Here is a 24,581-nt window from a genome sequence, read left to right as displayed (position 1 = left end):
AAATTTTGGAAATATCGTGGTAAGTACAATAAATAGAATCGAAGGAAATAAAGGAAATTTTTTTTCGACTTCATTTTTATTTTAGTTGATTAAATGTTTTTCATCCTCTGATTTGTCACATTCTTCATTATTTTCATGTTGACTCAGAATTTCTTCAACTTTTGTGGTATAACGGCCCAGCGGCACCACTAGTTTAGATGAATGATAATAATTATGTTCTGCCTTAGTATAAACAATTGTTTATTGTATTTTCTTAAATTAATAAATTGATCGCGATATTTTAATCAACTGAAATAAAAATGGACTCGAAAAAAAATTTCCTATATTTCCTTTGATTCTATTTATCCTTTTACAACTTTAAATTTAAGATATAATGACATGGACGCTTATTACAGAGTGAAATTTCCAGCCGTTTTTAGGCACGCATACCACGATATTTCTAAAATTTACATAAAAATAAGCAAATTAAAAAAAGTTTTCCGGAATGATGGTGAAATTTTATTCCCCAATTACACCCTTTAAATAGGTAAGCTGATTTTTTTCATTAATTCACAAAATTTTCTATCGAATAGACTGTCTTTTATCGATATCCGCAATGACGGGAAAACATTTTTGTTTTTTTTTAAATAATTATACTTTCGGCCAAATAAATCGACGCTTACCGAGTGCATTTTGTTCCTTTAATTAATAGCTGTCGATTTATATAAAAAATTTTACAATTCCGCTATCACGGGTGCTTAGAGATTGCCGGCTTCTGGACTAAACGGTTGATATTAAGTGGATATTTTCCTGATTTACAATGTTCCAAATAGATTCACTCTTGTTTTCTGATTCACTAATATTTTGTTCATATACATTAATTTTTCTTACTTCAAGTGACCTCAGATAGTCTTTTTGTCTCAAAAGATAGACTTTTAAAGGAAAGCATGTATCATCAGCGCGTGTTGACTGAATATTAGAATTGAGATTTGCAAACTGACTTGAATTTAGACTTTCAGAGTCAGGCCACTGAACTTCCTGAATTTTGATTACAAAACTTATTGAACTATTATTATTTACTATTCTTTTCATACTACTACTAATATGAAAGTAAATAGAAATAAAACGAATAACAGGATGATAGCAAAAGAAAATAAAATATATAAAAGTCAAATACAGGGAAAACAAATTGAACAAGTCAATATCTAGGTGCAATAATAGAAAGCAATAGCAAACTAGAGAAGGACATAAAAAAAAAGCCTAGAACGTTTGTAAATTATTTAATGCGACGAAGTACTAAAAACATAAAATTAAAAATTGTGAAAAAAGTAGTGATGTTTACCATGCTTTACAACTGTCAGAGATGGACATTAAATTAAAATCAAGAGGAACATATCAATGCAATGGAAAATGAGATTCGTCAGAAAAATAGAAAGTAACACCAAAAAAATAGAATGAGAAATGTAACATGAAGAAATATGACAGATAAAACCAGTTGCAGATAAATATATGAAGTACAATTGACTCATGTAGGATGCCCGAAAAAAAAATTGGAAAAAAACCTTCAAATCCAAATTAGCAAGTGAAAATTATAGAGGAAGATCAGATTGAAAATGTAAAAGAAGCTGTTGAGATAAAAGGGATAAAATGGGAAGGAATGGAAGAGCGAACAAAAGATAGAAAGTCATGGAGAAAACAGTATTTGTGACAATCAAACGTCATACACCCCATGGGAGTTCAGAATTACATAAAAGAAAATTCAATCTCACATTGTTTGTGATCGTTTTATTTTAAAGATTAATTTAAGAGAACAATTGGATATAGGTGAATGAAACCTGTAAACATTAGTAATATGCTGATGATGTGGTATTAATCTCAAATTCTAAAAATAAAATCTAATGCAAATAAATACCTGTTTCTCAGCAAATAACAAAACAACGTAAAAGAAAATGATTACAAAAAAAATACAAATAATGGAAATTGAATAACTAAGAAAAATAAAGAGAAAACCTAAATAGGAAAGATAAAAACGAAGACATCAGCTAAAGGCATTCAAATTGGAGAAACCAAAAAATTTCCATAATAAACTGATAGATTACAACAAAAATTTAACAAATTGATGGTTGTGCTATAGAAGCTAGCATATCAAATGTTAATGCACAATTAGTAATAGAAGATCTTGAGGAAACTGTTCCAAGCAAACTTGATATAAAGCACAACCCTCAATTTGTTTAAATATTTCATTTTCATATTTGAAGTATGTTGTTGTAAGCGTAACTTCTATAGCTTTTCAAAAATCATAAATTTTAAGGTATTTCTGTATATCCTTCAACTTTGTACAATTTTTTTATCAATATATTTTTCACAATATTGTAATATGAATATTTGTATATAAAGAAACTACAGATAACGAAATAAATACATATTCCTAAAGAACTTTTATATTTTTAATTTTTTCTTTGAAATTTCAGTATTTGGAAAACACTAAAAAGTCATCAATACGATAAAAAAATAGAGCTGCATTAACCGACCATGAAATATTAAAAAAAAACATAAATTCTATTAAAAAGATTCACATGAAGAATACACGAAAAATAGAAGTTTTAAAAATGGTTCACATTCATAAGAACAAAAAAGCTATAGATGTTAAAAAAGACCTAAATAATTAAAGTAAAATTTATAGGTCTATTTTGTAAATTAGGATAGGATAAAGAGGATTTTTGTATGGAGGGGAGTTTGTTGGAGTAGGCACTGGTATAGGAATAGCTCCTCTGCAGGGCTGTGGTTGTGGTGATTGAGTGGGATTGTGTTTGCCTAACTATTTCTGAAGGGAGATTTTGGCCAGAAGAAAACGCTTGTAAGCAGAAGCGGCTCTTCTCGGTTTGGGTTTTCTTCTTTTATTTTTGAGAGATTTTATTTATTTATTTATTTTTTATTTGTGAAGAAATTGTTTTTTAGTTTTTTTAAAATTTTGTGTTTTTTTTTCTTATTTTAAATTTAAAAGGGAAAAGACAAAGAACAAAAAACAAAGATAAAGGAAAAAGATAAGATTATGTTAGTTTAGAAAGAATAAACACAGAACTGTGAAATACTACATCACACAAATTTGAAACTGGAATAAAAAATTAAAATCAAGTGACCAGAGGCATCTACAGATTTTTTTTACAAGATGTATTGAAAAAGTAACCTTAAAGGTGTGTATTTGGAGTCTTTGATATAGTTGTAAGCTATTTATTCAATTGATTCATCTAGTGATATTTGGCAACAAGAATATATAAATTACAAACACGATAATTTGGAATAAGAAGAATAAAATATGTGAAAAGACAAACTTAAAAAATTAAACAGAACAAAGCCATAGTGTATCAAATGTTATTAACCATGAAATACCGTTGGGAAAAATAGATGATTTTATTTATGGAATACTGAAACAAACATTATTAAAAACAACTAATATATTGTTAAATACACTTGACAATTCACCTTTATAAATGTTAATCTGACAGTAGTGAATGTGTATAGTACTTATATCAAAAGGCACTTATAATTAATAGTGTGAGATCAATTAAAATTAATTTTCATCTTCCTCAATTTTAGGAGCCAAATAGTACCTTAAATGACCCAATTCTGGTATTTGGTATTCTACAACGAGAGGTACATTATCTGACATGGAAAGTTGAACAACATTGGAAAGTGGTGTTGCCTTTGTAAAAGAGTTCAAATATTGACAAGCAAAAGTAAGGGTAACAGGTTCTTGCATTTCTATAGCAACAGATTCTTCCTCTTTCTCAAAGTTACTTGTCTGGGCAATTTTAACATTAGCACTTCCAATATCTCCAGATGTTGAAAATTTGACTCCTTCTTTTGTACAAGATATGATAATAGATTCTCCAAATTGTGAAAGGTCTTTCACAATTCGTGCAAACTCACCAGCAGGCATTCTTATTACACAAGAAAAATCAGTTTCTGGAATGCCTAGATGTTCCTGATCGAGATTCATTAATTTCATTTCATAATCAGATATTTTGTCTCGTTTTTTGGATTCAAACATGAAGGTCACTGTATCTGCATCATCTTGAGCTTTGATGGTAACAGTATCATCATTACTGGAGCATTTGAAGATTTTTGACATACTGCAAATAAAAAAAAATTAGATGAAATTATCAAGTTCCATTTAATCAATCAAGCTCATAACATGCATCATAAGTACTTAGTGTTATGTTCATAGTAAGGCTTAAAAATTGGATTGATCTACAATAATTAGTTTACAGTTTATATATAAAATCAATTTCATATTAATAATACTAGGTGAGTCGGGAGGAGCGTACCAAACTCTAGGAGTGTATTATACACGTAAAAATAATGCAAAGATACTCATATGTTTTTGTCCGATTTTCATTTGTTTTCAAGTTATGGAGTAATTAAAAATGCTCATCTAGCTTTCCACTTATATCTGAATTTTAACATTATCAAAGTATGCCATGTTCGAGGCTCAAAGGCATTTGATAATTCTGACGTTTTGATGAACTGTCAGTGTACAGTGAACAGTAACTGAACGTTTAATTTCGAATTTATGTGATAGTTAGTGTTGCAAAATGCCAGATACTTATTCAAATTTAGAATATGCAAATATGGTGTTTGTTTATGGTATCTGTAATGGAAATGTTACAGCTGTTGCTGAATAATTCCACACCAAAGATATCCTGATAAAAACGTTTTTATTAGAGTTTTGAACAAATTGTGCGAGACTGGTAAGCTTTCCAGTGCTAACATATGATCTGAATGCGCTACTCGATAAGGTTTGGTAGAAGTAAAAAATATCCTGCATCTAGTAGAAGAAGATGCTACTACTAGCTCGCGAAGAATTGCCACTCAATTGGGATTTCCACAAAAAAGGGTGATAAACAAACTCTACAAACAAGGCTTATATACTTATCACTTACAGAGAGTACAGCACCTACAACCAGAGGATTACGCTAACCGTATGGAGTTTTGTAGGTGAATAAATAATAATCATCGTGTTGTATCGAGTATACTCTTTACAGATGAAGCCACATTTACCCGTGATGGCATTAATAATACTCATAACTATCATGTATGGTCGGACGAAAATCCCCTCGCAACAGTCAAAAGCAATTTTCAACATCGGTTTTCTGTAAACGTGTGGTGTGGTATGGTTGACAGTTATTTAATTGGCCCTTTCATTTTGGAGAATCGTCTCACGGGTGACAACTACCTAATTTTTTTACAAAATGAATTACTGAATAATTATTTTCACGTGTATAATACACTCCTAGAGTTTGGTGCGCTCCTCCCTACTCACCCTGTATATAAGAAATTACAGACAATTTGAAAATCCAATTCAATTTCTAATAATCTTACTTTTATGATATAATTGATAAATATCAAATATTCATGTTTTTATTTATTGCCCAAAAAATTATTCAATTTCTGAAAATTTTATATTACAGGGCAAAGTTGACTGATCATCAGTGGCGAATTTATAGATTTACCGCCCATAGGCTATTCAATTTTTGCCGCCTCTAAATTTTGATATCTTGGTACACAATCATATCAATTTTATATCAATAAAATCCCAACTTTATAATTTGTGCTCCATCGTCCTCGTTACATCAACTTTTCCCATATAGTTATTATTATTGAGAACTATGGTAACGTGTTAGATCCTTGATTATTTTTACAGCAAAGAATTCTCAAAAAACATTATTTTAAGGAAAAAATATCTCAATCATATACCACTTTTAAAGTAAAGTAAGGTAAGGTATGTCTTAAAACTATACAATACTTACATAATATGAATTAAGCTTACGTAAAAAACATACATTTGGCGAACGTTGATTAACATTTATTATTACACTCACAGTTTAAAAACAATACAATAAATATATCTTTTCTTAATTATTTGCTGACTCTATGCACAAGAGAGCTAAAGCGTTTAGCTTTTCTTGACTTAAAGTCGATCGTAGGTAGTTCTTTTCTCTCTTCAAGCAAGAGAAGCTTCTTTCACCTGAACAATTTGCCGCTGGTGTACAAAGAGTCATACGAAGTGCTATATCCAAGTTTGGATAAATGTTTCTTAGATTCTGTTCTCGCAGGAATGAAGACAGACCTATTAATGATCCAGAAATTGGTGTTATTGAAATTCTTTCAGACGAAAGGTAGCTTTGAAAGTGTAGTAATTCCTGAACTAAGTCTGTTTCAAAATCATTAGAATACATTTTTTCTAAAAAACTGGCTTTTTCCCTTAGAACTGATGGTAACAACTCATTCATTTTGGTAAGAAATGAAAATTTTTCGTTAAATCCTTGATAAGCCTCTTACCGTTTTGCTAACTCGGATATGAGTCTATCTATGACAATGAGAAACATATTAACCCTGAAGTAATCACTCGCAGCTATTCCAATATCTTCATCTGGTGTCTCATCAAATCTTTTTTTTTCTTTTTGATTGTCTTTTTTTCATCTCTCTTGTATGTTCTTTCGATACACTTAACTCGATTGCCTTTTCTTCGAAGTACTTGAAATTCTCTCGTTCAGCTATGAAAAACTTACGAAGTGATTCGTAAAGATCAGCAACGGTAATCAAATCTATGTTAGAAGTCTGAATTTGAACATTCACTTTGTTTATTCTATCCAAAAAAACATCCCATACAACAACCATTACTGCCGTTTCCAGTTTTTCTAAATTCAAAAGTATTCCCGCCGCTTCCTGTCGCGTTACAGGCTTTTCGGTACAGTCATCGTTGATTGATTGCAAAGTTTTAAGAACTTCGGACCAAGATTCTTTTAAACTTTTACATGCATCCTCTCTAGCTGACCAACGTGTCGGATTTACCCTTTTAACACTTTTTCCTTATCCGATTTCAGTCATTAATTTTTGCTAGCGTTGTGTGTAGTTCACAAAAAAAAAACGTAGATTTCCTGTAGCAACATGAAAAAGCGATACGCTTCTGTAGACGATTCAGCAGCCGCAGTTGCCACTAAATTCAAAGAATGGGCAGAACATGGCACAAAAAAAGTGAAAGGGGCTTGGTCACGTATTTTGGCTTGCAAGCCATTGTACATGCCAGACATATTCGCTGCATTTATCATATGATTGTCCTCGGTAGTCTTCAATACTTATACCCAGTGTTTCGAGTTCGGAAGTAATGGCAGAAAACATTTCTTCAGCTTTATGTCCCACTGACGGTAAAAACTTAAGAAATCTTTCACAGGGTTTACCTGAATCTAAAACATATCGAATGACAAGCGTAAGTTGGTCTATATGGGCTATATCTGTTGTTGAATCAATGATGAGGGAAAAATATTTCGCCTTTTTTATCTCATTTCTAATGTGTTTCAAGACTTTATCACCCATTAAGAGAATGAACTCATCGAAAATGGTCTTTGATAAGTTACTTAACTGGTACTTCCTGATCCTTGATTGCAAAATCGTTCAATATGACGAGCTAAAAAAGGATCAAATTCTGCTAATAGTTCTAAAACCATGCAATAATTTCCATTATGTGGATCTCCGAACTTTTCATTTTTTCCTCTAAAAGAAAGACCTCTTGAACACAGTCGCTTCACAACGGCTGCAACTCTCATCAGAACATTTCTCGAGTAAGTAATTTCATCAATCTGGACCTGCAGTAGATTATCAAGTCAGCCATCAATTTTATTCCTATCTCTCAAACTAAGGATACTAGATTTATAGCGTGCAGAATTTTCATGTTGAGCTACTCAATGTTCTGCATTTTTCCAGTCATTGAATCCTCCGTTCTCAAAATGGACCAAATGCCAAACAGGGTCCACAATACACAGATTTTTTACTTTCAGAATAAACTAGCCAATTTCTGTCTTTCACTTCATTATTTCTCATTTTTCTTTGGAAAATTCTAACTGGCAGAAAACGACGCTAATCAGAATATATTCTTTCACTTTTAGAGATGTCACAAGATTTGTTTTGATCAAAACCGTACCTTGCGATAACTTCCTGCAACTTATCGTTAATTTCCCACAGCGCTGGATCATTGTTTAGACTTGAGGTTGATTGTATTTCCATGTTACTTATACTTGACGTCTGATTCTGAGACATATCATCAATTATAAGGCTTATAGATGATTCCTCTTTTGCCTCTCTATCAAAAACATGAAGATCTGTTTTTTCAAAATTAGAATGCTGTTCTGGAACAGCAGTGTATATATCGGTCACATCTTCTTTAGATTGGGTTATATCAAGACATATGTTTGAAGCTTCCGGGCTCAAAACACTGCTTTTACTTTCAGTTTTAAAAAAACTGTCAATTTTTACTGCCTGTCGGATGATTTCTTTTTGCTCTTTTTTTTTAATTTTTGCTCTTTTCTTGTACTCAGCTCCACTAAGTCACTTTCATCCATCACAACAATTTTTGATTGATAAACTGAAACAAAACAATATTAAATTAAAAGTTTTACATGCTTTGCTTATCAAGTTAAACAAATTTTTTTGTTACGAATGAATCATCATAATCAATAGAATTATTTATTCAATATAAATTTTTATTGTACTCACCAGAGATGTTATAGTATAAAATTATTCACATAATCCACGAAACACTTCAAGAAATTATAGTACACAACTAGAAATATGGGTCCCTTAAATATTAACATTAATATAGTGTTACAAAATGCAGGGCGCGAACATCAAAAGTGACTTTTCTCAAGAAGATGTGAATTCCTCGTTGGTATAGCCACACTATATTGGTCTCACTTATTCTCAAACTCAATGCCTCCACGCAACGAATGTATACATCAGAAGACCGCTTCGGCTCACGTGACACGTAGTAACCCTACCGCACTGCATTTGTGCTATCCATTCAGCTAGACACTCTTATTGAAGATTGAATTGGGTAAGCAGATCTCACAATTATTAGGTACACGGAGAAAACATTATAGCAGTTATCAGTGAAGAATATATGTAAAAATTACTAAATTTCGACTATAATATCGAATCGCTATTGCAATATTCTAAAAGTTCATAATCATTAATGTATAATTAGTAAAGCATTTAGGAATTGTTCATGCAGAGATGTTGAAATATTAATTAATTTATGAACTAAATTTGCCGCCCTAGGTTCCAGCCTACTAGCCTGCTGGTAAATCCGCCACTGCTGTTCATAAATTTATATAGTACAAATGGTTACATAAGTGAAGCAAAGAATAGTAACAATTCAAAACATCAACAGATTTATAAAATTTGCACCCAAATTCGTAAGTTCTTTGAAAAAAAACTAGACAGAAACAAGTATGTTTAGACCAAAGGAAACTCTAAAATTCAGCACTTATGAACATTTTCAGAATACTTTCTTAACAAAAAGTATCTTACCTTCCCAAATTCATTCCCATTGTAATGTTACGATCACATCTATATTTATCAAATCCATCAGATTTTAAAGTTAAGGAAACAAGAGAAACGTGAGAGTTATCCATAGCTTGGAGTTGAATACCGGATTCAGAACAATCGAAGGAGGCTTCATTCAGAAGATCTTTAATAGCATCTAACACCTTTTTAAAAGTAGCACTTTCCACTAAACGTGCCTCAAACATTTTGATATTATTTTGATATATTAAAATTTTTATAACAAACTTAACCGCCCGCTCAAATGGGTTAACGAAGCAAGTAAATGACAGAGTAGAAAATTTTAGCGCCAAATTATTGACAGTGACAACTAGAATATAAAACCAAAAGCTTTATTCGCGGGTCAAAATCCGAATCAGTTTAGTTACTGATCATATACGCATTTTCAAACTTGTCGTTCGGGAGGAGGTGAAGTTGTCGACAATTTTGCATGCGATCGGTCTCTAAACCGAAATTGACCCTCGAACAAAGCTAAAGTATTCTTGTTGGAACCAGCACAATTGTAACTATTTTCATATTATTTATTACATAGACTTCTCTCGATTCTAGATTAGGATCAGAAATTAACCAGACAGACAGAATGCTTCATTTGTCTATTTTTTTAAGCTTTTAAATTTACTTATTCTTCTTAAATGGCCGTCTACTATTAATTTTCATAACTAGCATCATAGGTTTATGAAGTTGATAGGTTTTATACTTTTTGGCATTTTAGCATAAAAATAGCATCTTAGTATTAAACTTTACTGCAAAATTTGTGTGAGAGAATACATTATTAATTAATGCTCAATAACAATTATTAAACAATCTTGAATCTATTATACAACTAAATATATATCATGGAAGGATTAATGCACAAAAAGTATTTAAGATCAAAAGTTTTTGTAGATCATGTTTTGACATTGAAATTTCCACTGAAAATTCATCGCGACGTTTCTGAAACTGTGATCTAAATCTCATTCTGTGCTGGGATCCGCAATCAGTCTGATCAGTGATCTACCCATAGTTCAACCACATCGACCCATATGAAGTTTCCCATGTATAACAACATAACCCTAATTCTAAAATTCATAATAAAACATAGAAATGAGCAGAAACAAAGAATTACTTTCGAAAATTGGTCTGCGTTTAGATGGCCGACGAGCTAATGAACTTAGAAGAATACGTTGTAAATTAGGAGTATTTACAAAACCCGACGGAAGTGCTTACATTGAACAAGGTTTAACGAAAGTGTTAGCTGCTGTGTATGGACCTCATGAAGTAAGATGCTACAAAAAATATGTATTTACTAATTTAGTTATACACATCAACGTTTTAGGTGAAAGGTGGAAGGTCTAAAGCACAACATGATAATGCTGTTATAAATTGTCAATTCAGTATGGCTGTATTTTCTACAACAGATCGTAAAAAAAGACCTAGAGGAGATAGGAAATCAACAGAATTATCTATGCATTTACAACAAGCATTGGAAGCTGCCATAAAAAGTGAATTATATCCTTTCTGCCAGATAGATGTATATGTAGAGGTTCTTCATGCAGATGGGGGGATATACCCAGCTTGTGTAAATGCTGCTACCTTAGCTATAATAGATGCTGGGATTCCACTGAAGGAGTATGTATGTGCCTGCACAGCAAGTCTAGCAAATAATGATGTACCTATGCTGGACATCTCTCATCAAGAAGAAATAATGGGTGGGCCAACATTAACAGTAGCAGCACTTCCAATGTCTGGAAAAATAGTTCTAATGGAGATGTCTCAGAGGTTCCATTTAGATCATTTTGATAAAGTTTTAAGTAAAGCATTACAAGGTTGTAAAGATATCAAAGATATTTTAGATGCTGCAGTTAAACTACATATAAGAGACATGGGGAGTTCTACTGGATGGGCAAGTACTAATCAATGAGGATTAACTTTTGTCAAATATAAAAAAAAACAATAAATTTTCTTCTTCAGGAAAAAAAAAATTATTGTGATTTAAAAGTGAGCAGATATTGTCATTAGTGCCACCAAATATTAATAAGACAATTATTCAATATTTATATTTAAAAAAAAATTAATTCAGTTACTTATGCAATTTCATCTTTTTGTCAATGAAATATAGATATATTTGTATGTAAGGACAATAAGTATATTTATGCACTTTTCTCTACGGCACGATGTGGCACACAACCAGTTTATACATGGTGACTTTGAGCAATCGAAAAAGGGTAGCATTCGATATTCAAGTAAGTTATGTATAAGAGAAAGAGGAGCCTAAAGTGACTTTCCTTGTGTTGTTAATATTCATTGTTAGATCTAATTGCCTCCATAATTATTTGAATGGGATTATTGATTGAACATTATTTAATAGAGTTGTTTAATCAAATCAATTTTTTTAATACTTACTATAAGTTAACCTATAGCTAAATATTAAGACTATTAACGTTTTTGCCAAGCTATAGTTATTTCAAGTGGAAACTATATACAATATATTATTTTATCAAATATAGAATTATATATGTGTTTTTATTTAATTTGGACTCCTCCCCTACTTAAGTGAGATGTGATTGGACCTGTCTCACCTTTTGATAAGATTTACGTTAAGTTGTTTGAGGGCTAATTTTTTTCATAAATCTTGTAAACAATACAAAGTTTAGGTACAGGATAATGAAGTTAACTTGATTTAATAAAATTAACATCAAAAAATAAGTTGAAGCATTACCAGAGTTGTTAAATGTTAAAGTACTAAGAAAGAGTACTACCAGTAACCAGTACTAATAGCCTTAAAAATGATTTTTTCCCTAGTAATAAGTACTTTAAAAAAGTACTTGGAGTAATAAGTAATTAAGTAATTTTACTTCAAACTAAAAATTCAAGTACCCAGTTTTAAGTAATATATATATATATATATATATATATATATATATATATATATATATATATATATATATACGTACTTTAAGTACTTTTAACACTACATGACGTAAATGAATAAATTCGAAGTACTGTAAGTACCTATATTAAAGTAAATAAATGTACTCCAACCCTTTGATCCGTCTTTAAAACAAAAATATGATAAATTCCATGTTTTTTACTGCATAGCATAATACAGTGAAGTACACGAGTATTACCATCTTTAATCACATAAAAATCTATAATTTATAATCTATAAATATTACATACTTTTTTCTGTTATGTTTTTACTTTTTTGTATAGCTAGGTACATAAACTACTTCGAAATGAATGTGCTATACTGTATATTCAACCTAAACAAAATTACTGTAAATAAACCGTTTAGAGACTGGGGGACGGTTTAGGCAATGAAGGACAACTATAGGTTCATAGGCGATTAATTTCCAAAAGTCCATGCCAGACCCGTTATAAATTCGCACTCCTATTTTTCGGAAATTTATTGCCTGCTAAACTATTATTGTACTCAGGGAACTGATAATAGTAAACTAAAACCAACCAAAGTACTGGAAGTAGATCAAATTACTTAGAGTAAATAAATTAATTTCAGTATATTTTAAATACTTTTAGTTCCAACAAACAGAAGTATCCGGTAAATTTTGTGTGGGTAAAATACTGAGAGTACAAGTATTCAGTACTTACGATTTGAAATTACTGGAAGTAAACTACTTAAAGTTACTTCAGTACATTTATACTGCAAATATCTCAACTCTGAGTATTACTTATTTTAATTGGTTACTTCATCCAAGTACATTCAAATTTTTGAACCCTTGATTTGATTACCTTCTGTCTTGATGCATTCGTCAACTACTTTGTGTGTATCCATCAATAGTTTTTCTAATGTCATTCAAATGTTATCCAGGCTTGCTAGAGTATTAAGAATATGTCATGTTCTCATATTTTTCTTGCAATTTTATTTTGCATAGCCTGTCCGATACTGGTTCCCAATTACGTGTTTTGACCTGCACTGCTAAAAACAGGTGTATTCATCTACCATTATTTGGTCCGTATTTTTTTGTTTTGTTTCCTTAACTGCCATAACATCAATTTGATATTTTTTCATCATTTTTATCAGATTTTTTAGAGCCCCCTCTTTGTGTGTACATCTGATATTTCATGTTCCTATCTTTATTTTTTTGTTCAATTTTTCCTCTTTTATTTCTTTAATTTGTCCTTTTCCTGGATGTTACCCTTATTATCAGTCCCTTCATCCATAGTATTCAATTTTTTCTCTTTTTACAAATATTTTGCCTCCTTTCACAATTTCCGAACTTCCCCATTAATATATCCTGGCATTTCGTCTTTTGTAGTAAGATTATTATATCATCTTTCATGTGACATAATTAGTTTTTGTTTTTCAATCTTTTTAATTTACCTTCCATTTCTATTCCTTGCTCTTTTTCCATCCCACGTTTTAGTTCCTTACTATTTTCTGATTGTGATTTCCAAAATTCCCCTGACTACTAGAAAGGACAAGAAAGAGATAATCAGAGCGGTAATTAAATCTATAAACATTAATAAAATGTGTCAATCATTTTAATCTAGACTGCAGTTTTGCATTGACGTTTGTTACAGTTAGGGTTATACTTTTGATAACTTGTCTCTAGCGATTAAACTAAATGAGTCAACAAAAATATTGTTTTTAATTGAAACAATTATTCACTTCGATTTCTTACACGAGTAGTATAAATATATAATTAATATATTCTTATGCATCTAAAAATATATAACAAATAACCTATTGTATAGATATAAAACTAATATTATATAAAAATATGAACGCCCTTTTTCTATATATTATTTAAATACAAGTATGTTGTTTATAATCCAGTGTTGTTGAAATTAGTTAGGATTTGCATCTGGATGTCTTTCTAATATCATGGCTACTCCCTAAAAAAATATAAAATTATACAAACTGTTCACATAAAACTCTTTTCTTTAGATAGTGCTGTGCATAATACCAAATTCATAAACGAGGGCTGATCCCTTTATTAAGCCACTGACCAACTTACAAGCATTTCTATTGTGTTTTAAAAAACTGTTGAAGTTCTGCCTGTTAACACCATGAAGGTGTTAAATTGAAATGGTTCGATCCGAAAATAAGCTGTTCTACCCTATTAGAAAATTGATGTAGAGTTTTATCTTATTATATATGAAGTTGCGGCGAAAAAAAATTGAATATGCAATAACCACAAATGAAAAACAAACAAACATCGGAGGATATCGAGATGGAGTGGATAGAGATTGAGAAAACAATGAAGGATATGACACAGTAAGAACTAGGAAGATTGGAGAAGAAGGGTAAAAAAAATAATGGTTTGCTGAAGCCTGCAAATGGACATTAGAAGGAGGATATCAAGCAAGACAGATAATGTTGGAAGACCCAAAGGACGAATTAAATAGAAAGAAAGCAAAGACTATGTAGAAAGAGGAAATGAATGCATCTGGAGGACAAACTGAGAAAACTGAACATTATATAAACAAAGAGATAAGAAATTTTTATCAAGTGATAAAAAGAAATAAGATAGCAAACAAGATCGTATTGAAATATTACAGAAACAAAGACAGCTCACTCACAAGGAGAATAGAATAAAAATTGGACATGTAGAGGGAGGAGGGAGCAAGGAAGACGAGTTTGAAGAAGAGAAGACAACGAATGAACCAGTCTTGGTAGAGGAAATATCATCGAAAGCAGAAGTAGAGGAAGAAATAAATAATATGAAGAATGGCAAAATTGCCGGTAGGAATGGGATTCCAATAGAGATTTTAAAGTATAGTGGCGAACCCTTGAAGGAGCTAATATTTAATTTGATTATAAACATATTAGGACAAAAGCAGATGCCAAACCAAATGGGATAAGACAATAATTTAATAAGTTACCCAGTACATAAAACGGGGAATATGACACAATGCGTGAATTATAAGGGTGTCAGCCAACTAGTGATTAAATGTTCATTCTGAAAGCAAGTTAGGATTAAACCTTTGTGGATTTCCAGTGTGTGATTCAATAAGCAGAAAACATTTGTTCTAGGCGCTAGCAACTATAGGAATACTTGAGAAAATTTTACATTTGGTAAAAAGGAATATCAGCAATAATGAAGTTGTTGAAGGAAGTCTCTAGGAAAATATTAAAATAAAAAGAGGTTTAAAGCAAGTGACCCACAACCAAAAGTATTCATCAACCTTTTACTAGTAATTATCCTGAAAAATAGTGCCATTAAAACTCATCAGGAGATGAATAACAACAACAAAACACAAATCCTTTCCTATGCAGATGATGTAGAACTTCAGTATAATGGAAAAGAATCTAGAAAAACTGCTTATACTTTTTGAAAAGAAAGCAAACTAAAATGTGAAATGTAAAATAAGTCTTTGATCTAAGTTGATTATAGATTAACTATTCTAAATATAATTACTTACTTGTCCTCCAGCTGCACATGCAGCGACTAAGCCAAAATGCCCATCCTCTCTGACTAATCTGTTAGCGGTGTGCATTGCTAATCTAACACCTGTAGCAGCAAAAGGGTGTCCAATTGATAGAGATCCTCCCCAATTATTAAATTTATTAATATCCGGAGCTCCAACTTTAGATTTTCTGTTCATGAAATTTTGGGCAAACCAATCACTGTCCAATGCTTTCAAATTGGCTAAAATTTGGCCCTAGTTGAACAGTAAAATTAATTAAAAAAACAAAAAATTAAAAAGTTTTCAAACAAAAAATTTCCTAATAGTTTGGAACTAACAAACTTTTGAATAATAATAAGTAACTTACTGCAAATGCTTCATGGAATTCCCATACATCAATTTCTTTAGGTGTCAAACCTGCTTTTTCCAATATTTGTGGTGTACCATAAGCAGGACCAAGGAGGAGCTGATCAATAGGGTCTTGAGAAACATACAAAAAGTTCCTTAAATAGGCTTTTGGCTTCAGACCCAATTCTTTTGCTTTTGATTCAGTCGTTATTATACAAGCAGAAGCACCATCAGTCTAAAAAAATTGAAGCATATTTTCAAATAGTCTTTTCAATGCAAGGCCCTTTCTTATATTGTAATATTGACCGTGAAGCTGGTCTTGTTCTAATATGTTATAGAAGCTAAACTTTGGCAGATGTGCCAGGTACTTGTTTGTATTTCTGTATGTTCACCTTTTTTTCGTAACTTTTTTTATAAGGACAATTTCTAAGAAAGGCTTTTGTTTATTGTGCAATTATCAATAGCTACATTTTATACAAACAATGGAAACACAGAAAACCAATGTCACACCTCAAATATTGTTCTTTGTTGACTAATGATTTGATTGCCACATTTACCTTGAGATGAAAGAGGGGATATTAATCTATGAAAGGAGTTATCTGGAGTACATTTATCTAAAAAAAATTACAACATTCAAAAGATTCACAGAGTGTATCACAAAAATCAAAGAAAAAATAATTAAAATGACACACATTTTTGATTTTATTTTTAATTTTTGTATTAAACAATAAAAAATACAAAAATTGTAAGGTGGTAATATATTTTCCCAATGCGAATAGATATACAAAAATTTTTGGGATAATAATCTCTCACCGTACCAAATGGCTTTATAATCAAAATTTTGATATTTTGAAACATGAAAGGATAATTTTCTCATTGAGATTTGATCTAATTAATATTATCAAACCATCAATTTCACTATCGTTATATAATGATATATTCACATAAAATAAAACTATTAAATCACAAAACTTAAATTTTCACATTTCATAAGAATAGTTTTAGTTCATCAAAAGTTTGATGCTTCTAAAGTTTATACACAAGGCATTAAAAATGTTTTCATTTATTCAGTTAATTCTATTTGATATTCAGCAGCCGGATGATTTGAATTAATAATCAAATATACTTTCTTTTGAAAATCTGCTTATCATGAAGATAAATCTCTGAATATACACATCATATTTAAACCTTCATAAGACTGCATTTTTTTAACAAACAATATAATTGATGTCATTAATTAATGAAGTGTGTTTTAGTATAGCTTGGGTTCAGTTAATAGAAGCCCGAAAAAAACTTACTAAAAATGAAGCATTGGCTGCAGTTATAGTTCCATGTGGTTTGATAAAAGCTGGCTTAAGAGTAGCTAGTTTTTCGGGAGAAGAAACACGAATACCATTATCTTTTTCAACAGTTTTAGCAACTCCGGGAAGTTGGAATGGAATAATATCAGTTAGCCAACCTTTGTTTGCTGCTTCTTGAGCTTTTGTATGAGATCTTAATGCAAAATCATCCTGTTCTTTTCTGGTAGCACCAAAAGCAGCAGCTAGCCTGAAATGAATTAGGATAGTATAAAACATTGCATTGCCAGTTTTTTTACTATTAGCTTACTTACCTATCAGCAGAATGTCCCATTGTTTCACCAGATGAAAATTCGGCGATTGACGGTAAATCTGGTACAAAATAATCTGGACGGATACTAGCCAACAAAGCAAGTTTTTTTTGCAATGTTTTTGCTTTATTAGCCGTTAGCAATAGGTTTCTCATTTTTCTGCTGTGTCTGATGGGAATATCAGACATAAACTCAACTCCACCACATACTATGGTTTCATAAATTCCACTATTAATTAGGCCAATAGCTGAAAAGTTCACAAACATTTATGGTATGGAAAGTTTCTTATAGTCTAATTCCCAGTTTTTAGAAATACTCAATGAGGTATTAGATGTATACTTTTATTCCATAATAATTTTATATAACTTTTAAATAATACACGCTTATTTATTCAGTTTTTCATAATTTATTAAACACAACTGTCACGATGATGTAACTTTAACTTTATTTATTCTACAATTATAGAAAACAATAATTCAACCATTGTTCTTGCAAAAATGGTTAACAGGAAAATATACATTATTAATCCTATTTAATTAGATGTTTGATTGGACCAGTTATTTCACAAAACCAGCTAACTAGCAAAACTTTTTAGAATTCCTCCAAAATTCTCTTCCAGTTTTATTTGTGGTTTTGCCATTATAATAGAGATTGGAAATTTGGTTTATGCATAATGATGCACCACCTCATTTTAATATCAATATAAAAGACTTTTTACACCGCCAATATCCAAATAGGTGGATTGGACAAGGAAATAAATGCAATCAAAAATGATAATTTTCGGCGAAGAATAAATTGTGTCTAAGAGAAGAAAATTATATTATTTAATTATTACAACAACCGAACTGCAAATTGTCAAATTATTTTATGTATAAAATCATAGCCGAGTCTTGACTATTAAATAATATTGTTGAAGACATGTCTGGTTAATGGACTTTTCCTTGAAAAATACGAAGTTTTATGGAAAATACAAGAATATAAAAGTTTTAGATTTAAATTATCCATGGTATAGAAATTAAATTTTTCGAATCAACTGATATAAACAAACTTCTGTGAAATTTTAAGATTATGTCTCTTCTAATTCCTAAACCCTTAACAATCTAGTGTATCAAATTTGGTATTAAGTTAGAGTTAGAGAAATTAATTTTTTTTTCAAATTATTGACCCAACTTTGAGGCACTATAACTTCTCAATGATGCAACTTGGTATAGAATTAAATTACTCCACGTTGTCATATTTTGGGCTCCCCTATATGCTGCTGCTCTATGTCGGATCTTATGCGGAAACACCCTGTACTTAAAAGTATACGAGTATATTAAAACAAGTATGTTCAAGGATTATCTACAAAACTGTATTAGGACGAATTTTAGTTTCCAATTCACCAAATTGTAGCTTTAGTGATTTTACATTTTACGAAAACCTAAATTCAATAAACACCTTTTACTACTGACATGATATTCAAATTTACAATGTAGAATTACAATTCACAGAAATTTTAGGGCAGAAGAGCAACATAATAATTTTTGTGGCATTGAATTCTCTAGCAAAAAAGTTTGATTACATCTAACTGCTTGAATTGTAGAACTTGAGACACAGTAATACCTATCAATTTAGTAATTCATTATGTTAATATAATTTATAGACTATAAATACCTGATGTCATAGCCACATTTGAAGAAATGCAAGCCATTGTTACAGTATGTGCTGGAGTTTTATCACTATATCCAGCTGCAAGAGCTGCTTCTCTTGCAATGTTGGAGGTTCTCACTTCTTGCATAACAGTACCATAAATAACATAGTCAATAACATCTTTTGATACTCCAGTCTTCGTAAGTATACCACTGTAATTACATACACTTTAAAAGGTATTCTGGAAAAGTTATCTTTTATGTTTTATAGCATTATTTATATTAACTATGCTAATAAAGTACGCATGACAGAGTTTCTAATATTCCAAATATTACTAGAAAAGTGAGATTTTCAGTGGCACATGAGAGACTACTATTGTTGGCGGCTGAGAAAATAGCAAAATTTTTGAAAAAATATTCAATTTTTAATAGAAACTGATATTTTGTTTTTTCTATAAAATAATATAATTCCTGTACCCACTAGCAGCCTCCTCTTCCTCGTTTTCAAGATTTCGTCTATGTCACTTGCTCCCTCTTGGGCTTCATCAAACCTCTGCATCACAGTTTGTTCAAAGTTTTCATCATCGAAACACACCCTTTTGGAAGGTCATTATATATCATCATCATATCATAATATAGAAAAACACTAACAGAAAGGTAGCATCTGAAAAACCAGGATATACTGATTTTAATTTCTATTGTCTGTCTAAGCTGACTCCCCTGGAAAACTATAACGAGAGACAATCTGCTGAATGTATCAACCTAAGTTAGACGCTAGACTTAGCAGATATTGCAGGTGCAGGTTTTGTTGCACAGAGGACAAAATCTCTATCCAAATTATATTGAAGTGTGAACCACTATGGAATTCCAGAGCCCCACACCTGGAAGTGTATGAAATAGAAGATGAAGATCTCTGGCAGCTACAGCCATCCCACATCCTGAACTTTCCAAAAGAAGTGGAATTAACATACATACATTATCTGACTAAATTCCATTAGAAATTCGAAAGTAACCAATCACTTGAAAATTACATGGCATGACCTGTGTGTATTTATTTAAAAATAATTTACAGACGACACCTGTAATTACCTCATCATTATCATTACCTTAAAGCTTGTTTAGCCAATTCATGTGGCATTAATTTTGCATAATCAGTTCCAGATAATAAAAATGGGGTTCTAACACCATCTACTAAGACTATATTTTGACCATTTTTGGGAGTTAAAGTTTTTTTCTGGTTATTGTAGACTCCAAGTGAAAAAAATCGTGTAATATCTATAAACAAAATAGTGACAAGTTATTACTAAATACAAATATGAAATTCAATTGAAACATATAGGGATCGACTTACTTCTTTGTTGTTTAATTAATCCATATAATATTTGATTTTTAATATTATTTGCTGAGATTAAAGCCATTTTTACTGAAACATGTAAATAAACTTCCTAAAAATAACTTCAGCAGTTAATTCTACATGAACGAACTGTACATGAATGTAAGACTTTGACCTCAATCCGAACTTTGAAATATATAAATCAAATGAGCATGAACAAGGTCGGGTTTACCCACATAATACACCGTAAGGTATGTTCTGTGTGCTTACCGATCATAATCTGATTGTTCGGAAACTTATCAATTTAATATGGTCATCTGGTAAGATCACACATTAACATTATTACTAAAGCCATATATGTAATACTGTATTACAATGACTAAATGTGCATTCCATCAACGTTCACGCGCTTGAAATGCTCTTTTGGGCAATCCACAGAGCGACTAAGATCATTGTAGTCGCGGCGAGAATATCACTCATGACGTCATGGCTTCACGACGACCCTTGTCAAGAGGTGGGTCGAAGTGAGCGTTGGAAGAACTAGCGGAATTTTTTAAACTCGAGCAATGCATATTGCAACCATGAGAATCTATCTCACTATTTAACGTGGTGTGAGATATAAGTATTTTTGAAGCATTCTTGTAACGCACCACCAAATATTTTACTATCGTCGCAGAAGATATTTTGATTATACTTTAATGAAAATCAGTTAAGCATTCCTCTAAAATATTCAATCACTTACAAATTATAACATAACCACTTCAAGCTTTCGCTTTATTTTTTCTGCTTTACCATTCATTAATATTTATCTCAACGCTCAAAACACCTCGTAATTCATTCCACTTGGGTTTACGATTATAATGCTCTGAACCAAGTTAACGGGAAAGATCGTAGTCGTGAACGTAATTGTCGAGAGTGCTTAGTGGAACGCACCGTAAATAAGTGGTTTGTAGATAAAATCAAATCTGTATATATTTTATCTATGGATAGGATCAAGGTGTGTTCTTCCCGAGGGCTCATTTTCGACTAGTTCTGTGCATCTCTCAAGCTGCCAAATTGGCTCGTCGTTTTGGGAGCGAATTCTCATTGGCTGCTTCCCAGCTGGTGCGCAATACCACACGTTGTAATCTTTACATCATGGATAGGATCCTTTCTACTCTGCTAGGTAAATGAGGTCAGCCGACAAGTCCTTTCAATTTTTTTAAGAACTTTAAAAATTATTAATTTCCATTATACAATTATCTATGATTAGTTTTCATGAGCGGCGTAATGAAAGGCTCGACGTTTTTATACTTTTTGGTATTTCAGTAAAAAAATAGCTTATTGCCAATAAATATTGTTGCAAAATCTGTGTGAGTTGATAATTCGCTCAATAACTGTTATTAAACATCTGGAAGGATAGAATAAATATCAAGGAAAAATTAACATACGAAAAAATTCATGTCTCAAAAGTTTTTGTTGATCATGTTTTCATTTAAAACTTCCACCAAAAATTGAACAACACCTTCGGAAACTATGATCAAAGTCTCGTTTTGGTTTAAGGCTCAATCAGACGTTGCTAGCACACTATGTTCACATGGACCAAATTAAATGCGGAGCGAAATGTGCGTCATACCTTATAGGTGAAAAACTTATTGAAATTTTGAATGAAAATCAATCCCAGTTATAATAGGAAAATACAGTGTTTCGATTTACAACCATTATTTCTTATTCAAATTAGATGTATTGGAGATCATTTCTTTATTGTAAATGTTTTTTTTTATATAATTTTGACGCATCCATTCCATTTCCGCTATCCTATGATCATAATATGTGTGTCAAAAACCTAAATTCAGTTAATTGGAAAACAACAAAATTAAAGAGAAGAGAAGCTAGAAAACTGTTGGAAGGAAAAAATAATAGATTCATTTTTCAAAATTGTATTCATATAATAATATCAATTTCACCTAAAAACTCACATTAATTGCATGGGTTATTCATATGATAGTTATTATATTCTTCTAAAGCCAGATTTTTATTTGTAGATCAGCTTTGACTGCAATTGGTACTTTTATATGTTAGCACTCATTATTCAAAACACAAATAATACACCAAATATCAAATATATCCTTAGGATTCGCAATCAGCTGATAGATGATCTATCTAATCGAGGGTCATAGTTTTCGAAAACTATAATCTACTAGGAAAAAGAAGAAGATTCATTTTATGATTCAACACTTGTATTGTCAATTTTGACATTTCGCTTTTTATTTTAATAAGTATATTTAGTATTCATTAAAAAACAATTTACCAAAAATGGTGAGTTTATCTATTAGATTATTCTTAAAAATACTAGATATGTTCTCATTTTAGGCACAAGAAGTAGAAGAAACTATGAAAAGAATACAATCCCACAAAGGAATTGTAGGAACTATAGTAGTGAATTCAGAAGGTAGAAAATTTATTTTAGAGTAAACTAATTAATTACTGATTATGTGATTTTAGGGGTTCCGATAAAAACAACTTTGGATAATACAACAACAGTTCAGTATGCAGGCTTAATAAGTTCATTGGCAGATAAAGCCAGAAGTGTAGTTAGAGATTTGGATCCATCAAATGACTTGACCTTTTTAAGAATTAGATCAAAAAAGCATGAAATAATGGTAGCTCCAGATAAAGAGTTTATTCTCATAGTGGTTCAAAATCCAACAGATTGATATTATAAAATCCTGTCTTAACTTAATGCAATTTACACGTTAAAAGTATGCTTTAATATTATGTTTTTATATCTGAATATATCCTTTTCAAAGTCTATGCTTGTCTTATTTATAAAAATAACTTTTATTTGAACATCATATGCAATTCAGCTGAATGATATTGGATGGTAAAAGTGTCATCCAAATTTCATTAATGGTATTCGAGAAGCTTCTGCACTTTTATCACCTTTGATGTTTTCACTATATACAAGCATAAGATTATTAGTATGTTGATATTCTTTATGTTTAAGACAAGGATGCAGTTTATCACCAATATTTAAAATATACATTCAGGAAGAACTGAGTACTTTAAGAACTAAAATTACAATAATGGGAATTAAGATAGAGGATAAGTGCCCAGCAACTCACAGGCGACCAAGTTGTTATAGCTTGTGACGAGGACAATGCAAATTATATGCTGAGAAAATCAGATGACAAATATGTAAAATGGTGTTTGAATATGAATATGTCAAAAACAGAATATCTGCCAGTAGGAATCAACAAGGAGGTCCAAAATAAATTGGGTTAGACGAAGTAGACAATTCAAATACATAGAAAGCATAATTTCAGAAGATGGAACAACAAAAGAAGATATAAGAAATAAAGTGCAACAAAGGAAAAGAGCTACATAAATACTAAACCCATTGCTTTGATCAGAAAAAATTAACATTAAATCAAAAATAACAATATACAAAGGCATAGTGGCCTTTAAAGGCCTTTATAGTGCCTGATGAAAAGACCATGAAAGACAGCTATCCAGGAAAACTAGTAGTTAAATAGAAAAGTGTGGCGTACGAAATGAGGGATGTGGCAAAGGAAGCTGTAGGTTCTACAGCTTCTAAATGGTCTTGATTTTAGGTGTCTTCTGTTATAAAATTAGTATTTTTGATAATTTTGTGAAAAATTTTGAAATTTGGACTACTTTTACCCTTTATCAAGGTATATATATATATATATATATATATATATATATATATATATATATATATATATATATATATATATATATATATATATATATATATATATATATATATATATATATATATATATATATATATATATATATATAGGTAGCGTTTTCTTATTGGGAATGTGGCAATGAAACACTAAAATAGACTAACTTTCTTTAATATATATTCGAGCTTTCAAATACTTTTGTATTGATCGTCCGGGATTGAAATTATGGTCAAGTACAT

General features: G+C 30.9%; 5 protein-coding genes across 5 annotated transcripts in view; 2 read left to right on the top strand and 3 right to left on the bottom strand.

Annotated features, from left to right (window-relative positions):
- LOC130896701 (zinc finger protein 830) overlaps positions 1-24,581 on the bottom strand; it is a 286,395-nt gene that overhangs the window by 32,352 nt on the left and 229,462 nt on the right. The window lies entirely within an intron of this gene.
- Positions 3,417-9,920, bottom strand: LOC130896703 (proliferating cell nuclear antigen). The gene is made up of 2 exons (XM_057804968.1): positions 9,346-9,920; positions 3,417-4,112 (listed from the first exon to the last, which is right to left on the bottom strand). Exons 1-2 carry the CDS (start codon positions 9,564-9,566, stop codon positions 3,551-3,553), a joined length of 783 nt encoding a protein of 260 aa, XP_057660951.1. The 5' UTR covers positions 9,567-9,920; the 3' UTR covers positions 3,417-3,550.
- LOC130896704 (exosome complex component RRP41) lies at positions 10,338-11,339 on the top strand. The gene is made up of 2 exons (XM_057804969.1): positions 10,338-10,635; positions 10,694-11,339. The coding sequence occupies exons 1-2, from the start codon at positions 10,462-10,464 to the stop codon at positions 11,276-11,278; spliced, it is 759 nt and encodes a 252-aa protein (XP_057660952.1). The 5' UTR covers positions 10,338-10,461; the 3' UTR covers positions 11,279-11,339.
- LOC130896698 (trifunctional enzyme subunit beta, mitochondrial) lies at positions 13,949-21,001 on the bottom strand. Its single transcript, XM_057804960.1, has 8 exons — positions 20,666-21,001; positions 20,421-20,589; positions 19,340-19,527; positions 17,690-17,933; positions 17,376-17,625; positions 16,097-16,312; positions 15,745-15,984; positions 13,949-14,214 (listed from the first exon to the last, which is right to left on the bottom strand). The coding sequence occupies exons 1-8, from the start codon at positions 20,730-20,732 to the stop codon at positions 14,167-14,169; spliced, it is 1,422 nt and encodes a 473-aa protein (XP_057660943.1). The 5' UTR covers positions 20,733-21,001; the 3' UTR covers positions 13,949-14,166.
- LOC130896708 (dynein light chain roadblock-type 2) lies at positions 22,807-23,438 on the top strand. Its single transcript, XM_057804975.1, has 3 exons — positions 22,807-22,945; positions 23,000-23,078; positions 23,132-23,438. The coding sequence occupies exons 1-3, from the start codon at positions 22,943-22,945 to the stop codon at positions 23,341-23,343; spliced, it is 294 nt and encodes a 97-aa protein (XP_057660958.1). The 5' UTR covers positions 22,807-22,942; the 3' UTR covers positions 23,344-23,438.

This window comes from Diorhabda carinulata, chromosome 7 (assembly GCF_026250575.1).
Source record: "Diorhabda carinulata isolate Delta chromosome 7, icDioCari1.1, whole genome shotgun sequence".
NCBI classification, from domain to species: domain Eukaryota; kingdom Metazoa; phylum Arthropoda; class Insecta; order Coleoptera; family Chrysomelidae; genus Diorhabda; species Diorhabda carinulata.
This window is presented reverse-complemented; position numbering and strand designations above follow the sequence as displayed.